The sequence below is a fragment of the Clarias gariepinus genome, chromosome 1, assembly GCF_024256425.1.
Source record: "Clarias gariepinus isolate MV-2021 ecotype Netherlands chromosome 1, CGAR_prim_01v2, whole genome shotgun sequence".
NCBI classification, from domain to species: Eukaryota; Metazoa; Chordata; class Actinopteri; order Siluriformes; family Clariidae; genus Clarias; species Clarias gariepinus.
The window spans coordinates 51324177-51338896 of NC_071100.1; the positions used below are offsets into that span (position 1 = coordinate 51324177).

General features: G+C 40.9%; 2 protein-coding genes across 2 annotated transcripts in view; one reads left to right on the top strand and one right to left on the bottom strand.

The window, feature by feature from the left end:
* The window catches only part of copa (COPI coat complex subunit alpha), a 124139-nt gene that overhangs the window by 12602 nt on the left and 96817 nt on the right, over window positions 1-14720 (top strand). The gene's annotated exons all lie outside the window — the stretch shown is intronic.
* apoda.1 (apolipoprotein Da, duplicate 1) lies at window positions 60-3809 on the bottom strand. The gene is made up of 4 exons (XM_053497508.1): window positions 3687-3809; window positions 3472-3593; window positions 3306-3391; window positions 60-391 (listed from the first exon to the last, which is right to left on the bottom strand). The coding sequence occupies exons 1-4, from the start codon at window positions 3807-3809 to the stop codon at window positions 156-158; spliced, it is 567 nt and encodes a 188-aa protein (XP_053353483.1). The 3' UTR covers window positions 60-155.

Here is a 14720-nt window from a genome sequence, read left to right on the forward strand (position 1 = left end):
GCTGATATTATGTGTTTGTTACCAATACTAGCTAAATTTGGGCAGATGAACCCAACAATGTAGTTCTAGAATCATGGTTACAGATACAGATGTGTAATAAACGGACCAGGATGAGGGAACCTGAACTACAGAGAGGACTGAAACACGGCCCGGGTCTACACGGCTCGGTCGCAGTCCTCCTGCGGGCTGGCGATCATGCGGCTCACGTCGATGCGGTTCTCCATGAGGATCTGCTTGGCGCGCAGGACGGTGGACTCGGGGAGACGTCGGCTGCGTCCCAGAACCCAGGCCAAGTCCACGTGGAAGATCCTGAGAACATCAGTGCAGGAGTAGACTACGGCCGAGCTGACGTAATCCGTGTAGAGAACCCAGTACGGAGTGTAGGGAAGAACTACACACACACAAACACACAAACACTGAGGATCTGGAACAACATATAACCTTTTTTACACCGTGCCATTAAAATGTGTGCGATAGTTAGTACCCCCCTGATTTAGTAGCTCGTAGATCCTCCTTTAGCAGCAATAACTTGAACTAGAGAGGTACATTTCCTGAAGAAAATGTGAGTGGTGCTTGCCGTGGCGAAACTCTGACCCTCCATATCTCTACGACAATGGGATCTTGATAGCAACATGCTAATACAGCTAGCATTAAGCTAGCACCATGCTAATCAGCTAAACATCATGCTAATTACACTAGCATGATGCTAGGACCATTCTATACATGTGATTAGCGAAAAGTTAGCATAATGCTAGCGACATGCTAATAGCGTTAGCATCATGCTAGCGATGTGCTGATGAAATTAGCATAAAGCTAGAAACATGCTAATTTTGTTAGCATCATGCTAACAGCATGCTAATGAGGGTGCTAGGGGGCGTGGCTCATGAGCATGATGATAAATGCAAAAGAGTGTCTCTACGACAGTCAGATCCACAGTTAAATCAATGTTAAGTCTGTAGGTGGTTAATTGCCCCCTGCGGGGCAATTAACCACCCACCCCTTAGAAAAGTCACAGCACCCCGTTCCCGAAGATGGGCCGCACGGTTTGACACCTCACTCATGGGACTCAGTCAAAGTTGGTCTCAATGTTAAGTCTGTGGGTGGGTAATTGCCCCCTGCGGGGGCAATTAACCACCCACCCCTTCGAACAGTCAGAGCACCCTACTCCCGAATAAGCCGCACGGTTTGACACCTCATTCATGGGTCCACGACGAACGGTGCAAGACTCAGTCAAAGTTGTTCTCAGTGTTAAGTCTGTGGGCGGTTAATTGCCCCCTGCGGGGGCAATTAACCACCCACCCCTCAGAAAAGTCACAGCACCCTGTTCCCGAAAATGGGCCGCACAGTTCGACACCTCACTCATGGTACTCGGTCAAAGTTGGTCTCAATGTTAAGTCTGTGGGTGGTTAATTTCCCCCAGCGGGGGCAATTAAACACCCCCCCCATCAAAAAGTCAGAGCACCCTACTCCCGAATAAGCCGCACGGTTTGACACCTCATTCGTGGGTCTACGACGAACGGTGCGGGACTCAGTCAAAGTTGTTGTCAGTGTTAAGTCTGTGGGTGGTTAATTGCCCCCTGCGGGGGCAATTAACCACCCACCCCTTCAAACAGTCAAACAACCTACTCCCGAATAAGCCGCACGGGTTGACACCTCATTCATGGGTCTACGACGAACGGTGCGGCACTAGTAATTTTTTAAAATTCCCATTATAAGTCAATGGGCAAAGTCGCCAAAATCCCCATTCAAATTCTATGGGGCAACTTTGGGGACCTCTCTTGCCCCGGGGGTCGAAGTTATTCCCCTGTGCGGGGTATCATCTGACACAGGCTGCAATCCTCTTCAAATGTGGTAAATCTGACGTTTCTACAAATTTCACTCTCTGCGCTACAATCCGTCAAAGTTGGCCTCAATGTTAAGTCTATGGGATTTTTTGGCCGGTTAATTGCCCCCTGCGGGGGCAATTAACCGCCCACCCCTTATAAAAGTCATAGCACCCCATTCCCGTATAAGCTGCACGATTTGACACCTCACTCATGGGTCTATGACAAACGGTGCGGGACTAGTTACGCGCCAAACTTTTGTACGGAAGAATTTTGCAAGATAACAATAGTGATGCTTTGCAAGCACCACTAACAAGATAACAATAGTGATGCTTTGCAAGCACCACTAATTAATGGCTTCCTGTATGACTTTATCAGTCTCTCTCACATTGTTCTGGCCTAGTTCTTCCACAACATTGATTCAGTTCCTTGAGGTTTTTGGGCGTTGGTTTCTGCTCAGCTCTCTTAAGGTCTCGCCACTTTGGACCTGGAGGTCTGGACTTTGGACCGTTCCAAAACCTTAATTCTTTTATGTTTCATCTGTTCTGATGTGGAGTTACTGCTGTGCTTCAGATCTTTGTCCTGTTTCATGACCCGATATCAACCAGGCTTTAGATGTCAGACAGATGTCCTCACATTTGTCTCCAGAGTTCATGGTCGACTTAGTGATTGCAGGGTGTCCAGGTCCTGTGGCTGCAAAAACAAGCCCCGATCATCACCCCTCCCCCGCTGTGCTTGATAGTGGGTATGAGGTGTTTCTTCTAAAATGCTGTTTAGTTGTTTCCATCAGGGTGCTTTGGGGAGAACAACTCCAATTTGATCTCATCTGTCCTCAGGACATTGTTCCAGAAGCTTTGTGGTTTGTTCAGATGTTGTTTTGTGAACATCACTCGTGTTTGTGTTATTTTTAGACAGATGAGACTTTCTCTTGGCAACTCTTCCAAACAAACCCTTCATGTTGTTCAGTCTTCTTCTAATTGTGCCGCCATGAACTTTAACATGTAACATGTGAGGGCTGTACGGTCTGAGATGTGGCTCTTGGGGTTTTTTGAGCGTTGCACTTATAATAAATAATAATAATAATTTATATATAACTAACTTAATTTATAAATAAAATTTTTAATTTTAATTATTTAATAATAAAAATATAAATAATTTGCATTTATAAACGGTGTTCGGTGAAGTAGATAAATTACAGCGGGTAAAGGCTAAAAAAGGCTGCAAATGAGGAAATGATTGTCCTTCCATTTTCCTTTAGCACACACCTGAACGCTCCAGACCAGCAAACTGTCAAAACCTCAGTATTTATAGAGCTCCTAAATCCTGTGGAAGCAGTAAGAAGCTTCATTGTTGTTAAATAAATGTCACAGTGTTGTTCAGTTGAGGTTGTATTTGTTGAACACTGAGACACGCTATGATCAGATGACATAGAATAAAAAGAGAGGGGGTACAAACTTTTGAACATGACTGTGTGTGTGTTACCGTAGGAAAAGCTGATGCCCAGTTTAGCCGGGTTCTTCTGGTCATCGACCACAGCGGTTCCTTCGATCCTCTTCACTTCACCTTTTCTAGAGCAGTGAGACAAGTCGACTCTCAGGGTCCCATTAAAGACCGCATTATTTATACACACACACACACACACACTTACAGGACCTCGGAGCTCTGGACCAGAGCCGAGCTCTCAGAAGTCAGTGTGAAGTTCGTCTCGATACATCGGCCCTTCTCAAATTGCGCCGGGAGCCTCGCCACCTCGAACCAGCGACCCATAAACTACACACACACACACACACACACACAGTCAGAGTGAGGATTGGTAGCTGAGGACATGGTGTGGTAGTGAAGGTGTGGAAGTCACCCCGGTACCCGTTTGAGGTTGAAGGCGGGCTGAGTGCTCGGTTCGGGACACGCCCCCCAGTGAGGAACCTGAGCATCGGCGACGCCCAGCAAAGCGATCAGTGAGAGCGCAAAACACACCTGTACCTCCATCACACCTGGAACACACAGACACACACCTGCCAGCAGGTATAACACACCGTACTCACAGGACTAATGTTCTAACACATCTATCTCTAATGCCACCATGTGGAGACGCAGTGTTACTGCGCCAGAGAAGATCCGCTCCAGAGAAATGATCTCACTTCAGTACAGTCCGATTTATTCAAATTATATTATAGGTTTAATAAAAAAAACTCATAATACAGTACAGGTTCTGCCTCAGTTTACATAATAATAAATAATAATAATAATAATAATAATAATAATACCTGAGTATATTCGATGCTACCATTAACCACCATTTACAATAAAATAGTTTGTAGAAACAGTTAAAATGTTAAATCTAATAATAATCTGATCTGATCTTTAATGTAATCAGTGATATTATTATTATTATTATTATGATTATTATTATTATTATTATTATTATTATTATTTGAGGTTGAAGCCCACGTCCATGTCTGTGTGTCTCTCTGTACAGCAGAACTCTCTTTCTAACTTATTAACACAAAGAAATCCCATTCTGTAAGGTTGAGTATCTTACGCCTTGTTTACACTAAGTTGTCCTTCTTTGGTGCTCAGACAAATACACTCCCTGTTCGGTAATCGGAGAGTGAATCACAGATGAGAAATGGAAAAAGTAGATCAAAGGATAAAGATGAAGTTTTGTCTTAAAACCACTCCAGCGTGTTAAAATTCACTTATACCACTTCAGCGCTGTTATTTCAGCCAAAGTGAAAATATGAACTAATCCCAGTCAAAATATTCACTTTATCTTTTCTAATTAATATCTGGTTTCTGCTCCTTCAGTGTATGAAACGTAAAGATATCAATAAAAGAGTGAGTTCATACAGACAAAACCTTTCTTTTATTCATATAAATGTGTATTATTATTAATTTTTTTAACTTTTTATTATTAAAATAATAACAGCTTCGGCCTCATTATAATAATATAAGGAAAATAATAATAATAATAATAATACAAATTTAAACAAAAAAATTCACATTTAAACGTCTCACTTTAACACACTCTGAACTTCATCACTTTAAATAAAAGATAAACACAAACATGAGAGGCTTAAATTAATTTGGACTTTAAACTAATAAAAAAAAAAGCAGTTAATTTTAATAAAAAATGTAAAAATGCTGTTTTTTACCTGCAGCTGCTGCCTAGGTCTCTCTCTCTCTTTCTCTCTCTCTCTCTCTCTCTCTTTTTCTCTCCAAACTCGTGATGAATGTGTGTGTGTGTGTGTGTGTGTGTGTGTACTGTAGTATAAGCATTACTTATTAATAACACGGTGCAGTAAATTACAGAAATTAAAGTCAGGAGGTTACGACACACACCAACACAAATCTCTTTCATTCGAAAACTATGCAGGGCGTTCGAATCAAACTGGGACTTCTGATTGTACAGAATAACAGAAACAGAGATACAAAAGGAAAAACTCCTTTTATTTCTCTATATAATTTCCTGATACACTAATGCACTTATCCCTGTGTTTCACTAGTGCTTGGACACAATTAAGGTAGAACGTTTCCTCAGTACACTGGACACATGATCGACGGCCTCCCAGGAACTCCTTTCAACTCTTTTACTGTGGCTAAGAGTCTTCTGTAAATGTCGATCGTTTTTTTGCCTTGGATCATAAAACACAACAGAACTTTTATTTTTTATTCTGTTATCAAGAACTGAAGTACATAAGTGTATAGTGGAACCTCGGATTGCGAGTAACCTAGTTTGCAAGTGTTTCACAAGACCAGCAAAATTAATTTCAATTTGAAAAACGAACAAGTCTTGGTTTACGAGTACCGAGTATCACGTATCACATGTGTTTCTTGTTTTGACGCTGAGCGTCATGTGATCACAACTGAGCCAACGGTTTTCTCTCTCTCACACTGCGGTGGGTAATCGTCTCCCCTGCTGGTTGTGTTTGTGGAAGATGCCTTTCACACATGCGCGTAAAGCAAAAGCAAGTTGCTTTAAGTAAGGTTGAAGTTCTAAGTTCTCTCTCTGTCAGACGGCACTGATTTAATTAGTGTATGTGCGTGTCATTGGACAGTGTGCCCCTTCCCTTCTCACCTTCATACACACACACACACACACACACACACAACCGAAACACTGCTCTGTCACAATTCTTTTTAAAGGTGAAGTGGTTAAAGTGGTTAATTTGGATTATTTTTACATTACAGCAGTGATTCTTTTAGCGTGTGTAGAACCAGTTTTTGGATCCTGGATGTGGAGACTCTATGTGGGATGTGGGACTTCTAGAAGGTTTTAGAGCAAATGGACAACAGTTTCAAGTTTGAAATGAAGCCCTAAAGGCAGCTATCACTTTGGATTAAAAAAAAAAAAAAGTTAATACATCAGTGTGACATTTTCCTACAGTGTGGGGACAATTTCAGGTATTTCAAACTTCTGAGGACCAGCAGAAAAAAAAACACCAAATTTTTCTGGTATTTCTACAATGTAGGTATTGCGAACAATGTGGAGAAATGTTTTACAATCAGATAAGACACGGCTATAATGCATATTTGTAAGATACTGATAACTGAGAGCAGTCAGCTCACGTAATTATCTCATAAGAGATCTATATCAGAGAATATATCTGAGCACTTTAGATACCTTTGCAGTGTTGATATACTAATGATAATATCATCCAAATTACCCAATGACATTAACATCTACCAGTATCAGGATCTCATAATTATATTATTTATAATTATTAAGTCATTATTATGACATGAGTCCTGTGATTTCTTTTTTCTTTTGTGAATGCAATGAGCTTCTGTACTACCAGGAACCTGGCACATATTGATGAATTACATCAGGTGGTTTTTAACAGCATTTACCTTATCTGTAGTCCATTTTCCTGACAGAGCTGAAAGTAATTTTACAAGGACAAGAAGTAACATAAAAGTAAAAACAGCAGTCTGTCCTATTAGACTGTTCCTCTTTGTTTTATCAGTGGCATCACTTGATGGTTGTTTGGCTTCATCAGCAGAAGAATCCTTCTCGTCCTCCTCACTACTTGATGTGTCAGTCTCTGTCTACTTTGTGTAATAAAGCAAGACCATATCAGGTATATTATACGGTTTAACATAATTTAGAACTTCTTCATTTTATTTCAAAGACTATGTTGACTATATCCTATCTTTGAAAACTAGCAAAATAATCCATCACACATAAATTAATTAATAATTATATGCTTTTAATCTAAGCTGTAATGATTTAATTGAATTACTTTCATAAACAGGACTGAACCTTTAAATATTGGAAGACAACTTGTTTTCCTTTTTCTTTAGAGAATTGTGGTGTTCACTCTAAGTATTCAGAGGACAAGGGTTTCCAAGTTACTCCAAGCAGGGAAAATATATTGCAACCAATATAGACTGTTATTTACTTTAAGCTTTCCTGACTCAATACTTTTGTTAATCTTAAAACTGGGTGGTCTGTCCAGTAAAGTGCCATTATGTTGTTCTAGTTTAACACATCTAGATATAAATGTTAGTAACCTACTTTCCCAAAGTAATAATTTGATCTAAAATCCAAAGGACTTTACTGTATAGCAAAAACAAATGAAAGGGCCTTGCTGAAAAGGGTCCAATACTTTCAGAGCAAACAGTATATCATTAACTTTTGACTCTGGGTTTATTGGAATTTTATCTATTTTTTTCTTTTTAAATCATTTCGGGTACCCCTCTCCATGGCCATCAGCTGTAGTGTTCCTTCAGGCCGCTGTAGTACTCTCGGCGAACACAGATGTAATGGCCTCTGCTAATAGGTCGGCTTCCAGGTTTAACTCTGGACATGTTGGCAATGTGTTTCCTCAGTTTTGTCGATGGCAAGACATCAGGATCGTTTGCACTACATTCTTTAGTAAACTTATGAATGGCATCTCATCTCTCTGAAGCCTGAAGACGCTGCTGGACGGGCAAAGAGGAAAGGATTATCCTATGGAACGCCAGACTTTTGCACCTGGAGCACCAGGAGGACTCAGGTTTGGGCTTCAAGTGCAGTCAGATTCATCTGTAAATAACTGTAGTTTTACTTTGCAAGTTTTTTTTTTCAATTGAACTTCAAATAAATGCATATTATATAAGCTCTGGAAAAAAAAAGTGACCACTGCAATTTACAACAGAAAACTTCTGTAATGCCATTAAGAGGATGATGGATGGTCACAAACCATCAATCAAAGCTGAGCTGCCTCTTTGCAATATGTGGAATAAAGTTACTGAACAGGAATGTGAAAACTGTTGGAGAGCCAAAACACATGAAAGCTTTAAATTCAAATCGGGGTTATTCTACTAAAAACTCATTTTTTAATGTTATTTAATGAAAGCATTAACATATTTTGTTTACAAATTATTTGCATTTTGTTTTATTTAAGTTATTAAAGCTTTGCAAATACTGCATGATCTAGCGTTATTCTCACTAACGCTTAAACTGTTTATTTTTTTATAACATTTTTTATGTAATTTTTTTTTCAGAGCTGTATAGAAGTAAAAGTTAAGGCTGTCTGTGTTTTCTAAATGTATTTGGGTGCATACGATGGGCTGGGTTGGTGTGGGATTTCCCGGCCTGAAATTGTGTCCCAGTCCAGCCCTGCATGTATGGGACCATTATGTCTCATTAGAAACAGGACAGATGTATGGGAGTATTGTGTTGGTGGGAACAGGATGTTAAAGATGTTAAAGATGTGTCATGTAAAGTATATAAACTTGCATCGTAGAAGAGACGAGAGCTTTTTCCCTCTGCAGATGTATTTCACAATACAAAATTTCACCAGAAGAATTCACCTCCAGGACAAATTAAATTGATATGCTGAGGCACCGCTGTGTTAATAAACATACAGAAAAAACACTTTCTCCTTTCTTGTCCTTTTTTCCGGTTACTCTTTCTGTCATTATTATAACATTGGTAATATTATGGTAAAATATCTTACCATCTTAAGACCTGAGCTTTAATGTCACATGTATTTTTTATTGTTCCTATATATTTGGGATTAGTATGACCCAATAAGTATACAGTTTAAGCATTGTCTTTAAACAGAAAACTGAGTTTGACACCATCTTGTGTTTCTACCAATCAGTGTGTTGTGCTTTTACTACCATTAAATGACGATATAAAGTGTCTACTAATGAGGACAAAAGGTGCAGCGAACCCGGAAAAGTGATGTCTCCATGTGAGAACGCAGGGACCCAAGAAGTTACGGTAATACTGTATATTAACATAAATAACCCTGAGGTGCGAATCAAACCTGGACCCTGTAGGTAAAGGAAGACACACACACACACACACACACACAACTAAGGACAATCTTGAACTCAGGTGCACCTTTTACTAACACTTTAAATTAGACACCGAAAAACCTGGGCTTTCCTTCCATGTTGTGTTGGTCTATCACATAAAATTCCAATAAAAATATTTACATTTGTGGCTGTAAGTTCAAACGGAACACAATAAATACTTTTGCAAGGCACTGTAGAAAAGAGGCCATTTTGTGACTGCAGAAACCTTCTTGGGATCAGTATGCTGTCAAGAGAAATAAGATGTTTCAAGTTCCGGACCTCAGCCCGGAAGAAACAGCATTTGTCTATCTTCGCCTGCAAACCTTCGCCTTGCTCACATGATCATCCCCATTAAAAGAGATCACAATAATGTCATCTAAGTACAACAACAAAAGAGACTGTAACTGCTGATCCCCACAATCATCTTCTCTATTGAATGCTTGAAGCATTGCACGACCTTAGGGGAATATATTCCGATCAATATCAACTGATCAATGTATATCAAACAATTAAAAAGTGTGCGCAGAAAGCAGTCTTTGGACAATCTCGTCCATTTCCTGGCACTTAATTGTATCTGCTAGTTAAGTTATAGAAAACCGCTGAGACACAGACAAGGCATCTAAAGTTTCCTCTACATGTGGCGGGAAAGGCATCTTTTTGAGATTTGCTGCTCAGCTGTCTGTAATCAACACAGAACTAACAGCCATCCTTCTTACGCACAGAACAATGGGAGAGGCATAAGCGCAACAACTTTCCCCAATAACCTAGCAATCCAGTAGCTGGCACAGATTGGCACTTCAGTAGCGAGAATGCGCCAATTGGTGCATCACCAATATCCCAGGTTACTGCAGGAATGTAAGGTTTGTTTCCTGTACTACGATTATAAAGGGTACATTCTTTTTAAATATGTGTCTTATTTGTGCGTGCCAAGCTTTTTCTGTGTAAAAGTATTAGTATTCTTGGTTGTTATAATTTCTTTTCTTTGTTTTATTCTGTTTATTTTGCGTTATAGTGGTGGTGGTTGCTCCTGTCTTTTTACCTGAATTATAGCTTGGGCTATAACCACTTTCCATTTTTTTTAACCAGCAGGAAGTATTGCAGTCATCCTTGTTCTTGTTCTTAGCACACAGCATGTGGTACTGGTAGAAGTAAGAGACACCTCACTATGTGATATATCTAGGTACCAGGAAGTAAGGGCACTCATGGTGTTCTGGTCCTTCTGCTGTGAAAAAGCAATTCCTCAAACAGACAGTGTAATGGCATTTTATCTACTGTATTATTTCCCAAAGTACCTAGCTAAGGCTGGAGTTTTCCCAGGTATCTTTGTGTTCTTATGTGTACTGTGTGTATGTTTGAGTCCCCAGGCGATGTAGTTGTGCATATTTCTCTTTCTGTGGTCATCAGAATTGTTGCTGCCCCAGTCACACATATAAACCTTACTTATGTCCACACCTCAGGGGCTATACAGGAAAAGGGTGTTGTTCATAAATGTATTTCGCTCTAAATCCTGATCCCCGTCTGTGTCTCATTTTCACTTGTTTATTGTGCTTTCACAAGCACTGCTCCACACAGCTTTTTTCAAGGTTTTGTTATTGCATGCTGACATGATGTAGCTCATGTATGTCTTTCTGCTTTAGACTGGTTTCTTGCTTCCTGTTTAAAGATGTTTTAATAGCGGATAAAAATGAAACTAAGTTCATCGCTGTTTGTCTCGATCTCTCTCACACAGTGTGAAATTGTTGGAAATCAGAGAATATCGAATTTTTCACCAAAGCTCTAAGAGGTGAATCTTTGTGCATACACTATGTGTTAGGGAGCTACCAGTAGCACACTTAGTTTCATTCTCACACACTCCAGAGCCAAGATCTAACACACTCCTGGTTGATTCCTCAGTGACAGATGATTCCTCAGTGACCTCACCTTAATGCTGTAGTTAATGCTAAAGAACCATGAGTTGAGTGAGAGTGATCTCTCAAGCCCAGGTTCTGTCGTGAGTTCATCCGCTCGGTGTGACTAACGGTTTCCAGCATACAGCTCCTGCCTGCCTTATTCTGTTTAATAAAACTCTACGGTAAACTGTATGAAAGAGTACACTAGAATACAGTGTAGTACAGTACGCTACAGTACCCTACAACATGCTACAGTACACTACACTACGCAGTTAAACAGTACACAATACACTATAATAAGCTACACTACTATACAGTAGACTACAGTACAATAGTATGCTCCAGTAAACTACTGTATACTAAAATACACAACACTACAGTATGCTACACTACATTACAGTACATTGCACTACAATATATTATACAGTGGAACCTCGGATCACGAGTTACACTGTTTACGAGTGTTCCGGAAGACGAGCAAAGATTTTTAATAAATTTTGACTTAAACGAGCGTTGTCGTGGTTTACGAGCTCCGAGTATCATGTGTAACGCGTGCGCTGCTTGTTTTGACACCGAGCGTCGCGTCATCACAACTGAGCCAACGGTTTTTCTCTCTCTGGCGCTGCGGGTATTTGTCTCCCCTGCTGGGTCTTAGTGCTCGTCTCTTACTGGTATAATCAATCCGTGTGTGTGTGTGTGTGTGTGTGTGTGTTTTTCTTTCTCTTGCGCTGCAGAGTGTGTGTGTTATGTGTGTGCGCGCATAATTTGACACCGCCGGTTTTCACACACACACACACACACACACACGCTCTTTTTCTCTCTCGCCTTTACTGTGTGTCAGTGTTTGAGTGTGTGTATGTGTGTGTGTTTTTCTTTCTCTTGCGCTGCAGAGTGTGTGTTATGTGTGCGCGCGCGCGTAATTTGACACTGTGCCGGTTCACACACTCTCTCTCGCTCTCTCTCTCGCCTTTAATGTGTTTGTGTGTGTGCGTGTGTGTGTGTGTGTGTGTGTGTGAAACAGAGAGGAGATGCTTCACTCACACACAACCAGCACGGTGTCAAATTACGCTCGCGCACACACATAACACACACTCAGCAGCGCAGGAGAGAGAAAAACACACACACACACAGTGCCTGTGCGCATAAATGGAAACACTTATTGGTCGGGATTTATTTTTAACATGCAGGTTAATTTGATTTTTACTTTATATTTTGTGTTAATTATTTTTATGTAGTTTTTTTTTTGGGCTGTGGAATTAATAATTTTAATTTCCATTATTTCTTATGGGAAAATGTGTTTTGATTTACAAGTGTTTTGGAATATGAGCCCGCTTCCGGAACAAATTACGCTCGTAATCCGAGGTTCCACTGTACTCTACAGAACACTATACTACAATACAGTATGCTGCACTTATATAGTACATTACAGTATACTACAATACACTATAGCATGCTACACTACAGTATAATGCAACCACTGGGGGGCACAATCCTGTGTCTTCTTGTGCCAATCCCGAGTCTGGATAAATGCAGAGGGATGTGGCAGGAAGGGCATCTGACTTAAACATTTGCCAAATCAAATGAGTCAAATCACTAAGAGGACTTCCGTACCAGATGGGTCGGAAGTGCTGTTGACCTACAGGACGCAAAAAAGGGAGAGGAGGAAGGAGTGTTCATAGGCAGAATGAGAAGAGGAAAGGCAAGAGTTTAGGAGTGACAGTAGGGACTTTAAATATTGGGACTATGACAGGAAAGGGAAGAGATTTGGTTGGCATGATGCAAAGAAGGAAGGTGGATATACTGTGTGTCCAGGAGACCAGGTGGAAAGACAGCAAGGCTAGAAGCTTGAACCCTGTTCAAGTTGTTTTACCATGGTGTGGATGGAAAAAGAAATAGAGTAGGAGTTATTCTGTAAGAGGAGTTTGTAAGGAATGTTCTGGAGGTAAAAAGAGTATCTTATAGGTTGATGAGTCTGAAGCTGAAAATTGATGGTGTGATGTGTAATGTTTTTAGTGGTTATGCTCCACAGGTAGGATGTGATTTAAAAGAGAAGACATTTTTTTTGGAGTTTGTTTGCAGAGCATCACAAGAAGTGAGAGAGTGGTGATTGGCGCAGATTTTAATGGACATGTTAGAGAAGGGAACAGAGGTGATGAGAATGTGATGGGCAGGTTTGGTCTTTAGGACAGTAACGTACTGTAGAAGGACAGAGGGTGGTGGACTCTGCAAAGAGGATGGAAATGGCAGTAGTAAATACTTTCTTCTACAAGAGGCAGGAACATAGGGTGACAGATGGCATAAGATGGACTACATCTTTTGTCAACGTTGTAATCTGAAGGAGATCAGTGACTGCAAAGTATTGGTAGGGGAAAGTGTAGCCAGACAACACAGAATAGTGGTGTGTAAAATGACCCTGTTGGTGAGGAAGGTAAAGAGGACAAAGGCAGAGCAGAGGACAAAGTGGTGGAAGTTGAAAAAGGAAGAATGTTGTGCAGAGGAATAGAGAAGAAGTATATAAGTGCTAATCTTTAAGAACAAGGCAGGGATGTGCAGAGCTGTGGCAACTACAGAGGAATAAAGTTGATAAGCCAGACAATGAAGCTTTGGGAAAGAGTAGTGGAAGCTAGGTGAAGGGCAGAGGTGAGCATTTGTGAGCAGCAATATGGTTTCATGCCTAGAAAGAGTACAACTGATGCAGTATTTGCTTTGAGGATGCTGATGGAGAAGTACAGAGAAGGTAACAGGGAGTTGCATTGTGTCTTTGTGGATTTAGAGAAAGCGTATGACAGGGTGCCAAGAGAGGAGCTGTGGTATTGTATGCGGAAGTCTGGAGTGGCAGAGAAGTATGTTAGAGTTTAAAGTGGAGGTGGGTCTGCATCAAGGATTGGCTCTGAGCACCTTTTTGTTTGCTATGGTGATAGACAGGATGACAGATGAGGTTAGACAGGAGTCTTCAGGGACAATCTAGTGAAATGGAGGTATGCTCTGGAAAGCAGAGGAATGTAAGTTAGCCATGGCAATACAGAATATATGTGTGTGAATGAGTGGAACCTAAGTGCAACGGTAAGGCTACAGGGAGCAGAGGTAAAGGAGGTGCAGGACTTTACGTACTTAGGGTCAACAGTCCAGATCAACAGAGAGTGTGGAAAGGAGGTGAAGAGGTGGGTACAGGCAGGTTGGAATGGGTGGAGAAAAGTGTCAGGTGTGTTATGTGACAAAAGAGTATCAGCGAGAATGAAAGGAAAGGTGTACGGGACAGTGGTGAGACCAGCGATGCTCTACGGCTTAGAGACAGTGGCACTGAAGAAAAGACAGGAAGCAGAGCTGGAGATAGCAGAGCTGAAGATGTTGAGGTTCTCTTTGGGAGTGACAAGCATGGATAGAATCAAGAATGAGTTCATCAGAGAGACAAAACATGTTAGATGTTTTGGAGATAAAGTCAGAGAGGCCAGATTAAGTTGGTTTGGACATGTTCAGAGGAGAGATTGTGAATATATCGGTAGAAGGATGCTGAGGTTGGAACTGCCAGGCAGGAGGTCTAGAGGAAGACCAAAGAGGAGATTTATGGCTGCAGTGAGAGAGGACTTGAAGTTAGTTGGTGTGAGAGAAGAGGATGCAGGGGATAGGGTTAGAAGGAGGGAGATGATTCGCTGTGGTGACCCCTGAAAGGGACTAGCCGAAGGACAAGAAAGATGTTACAGTACAAGACAGTCCTGTTTGC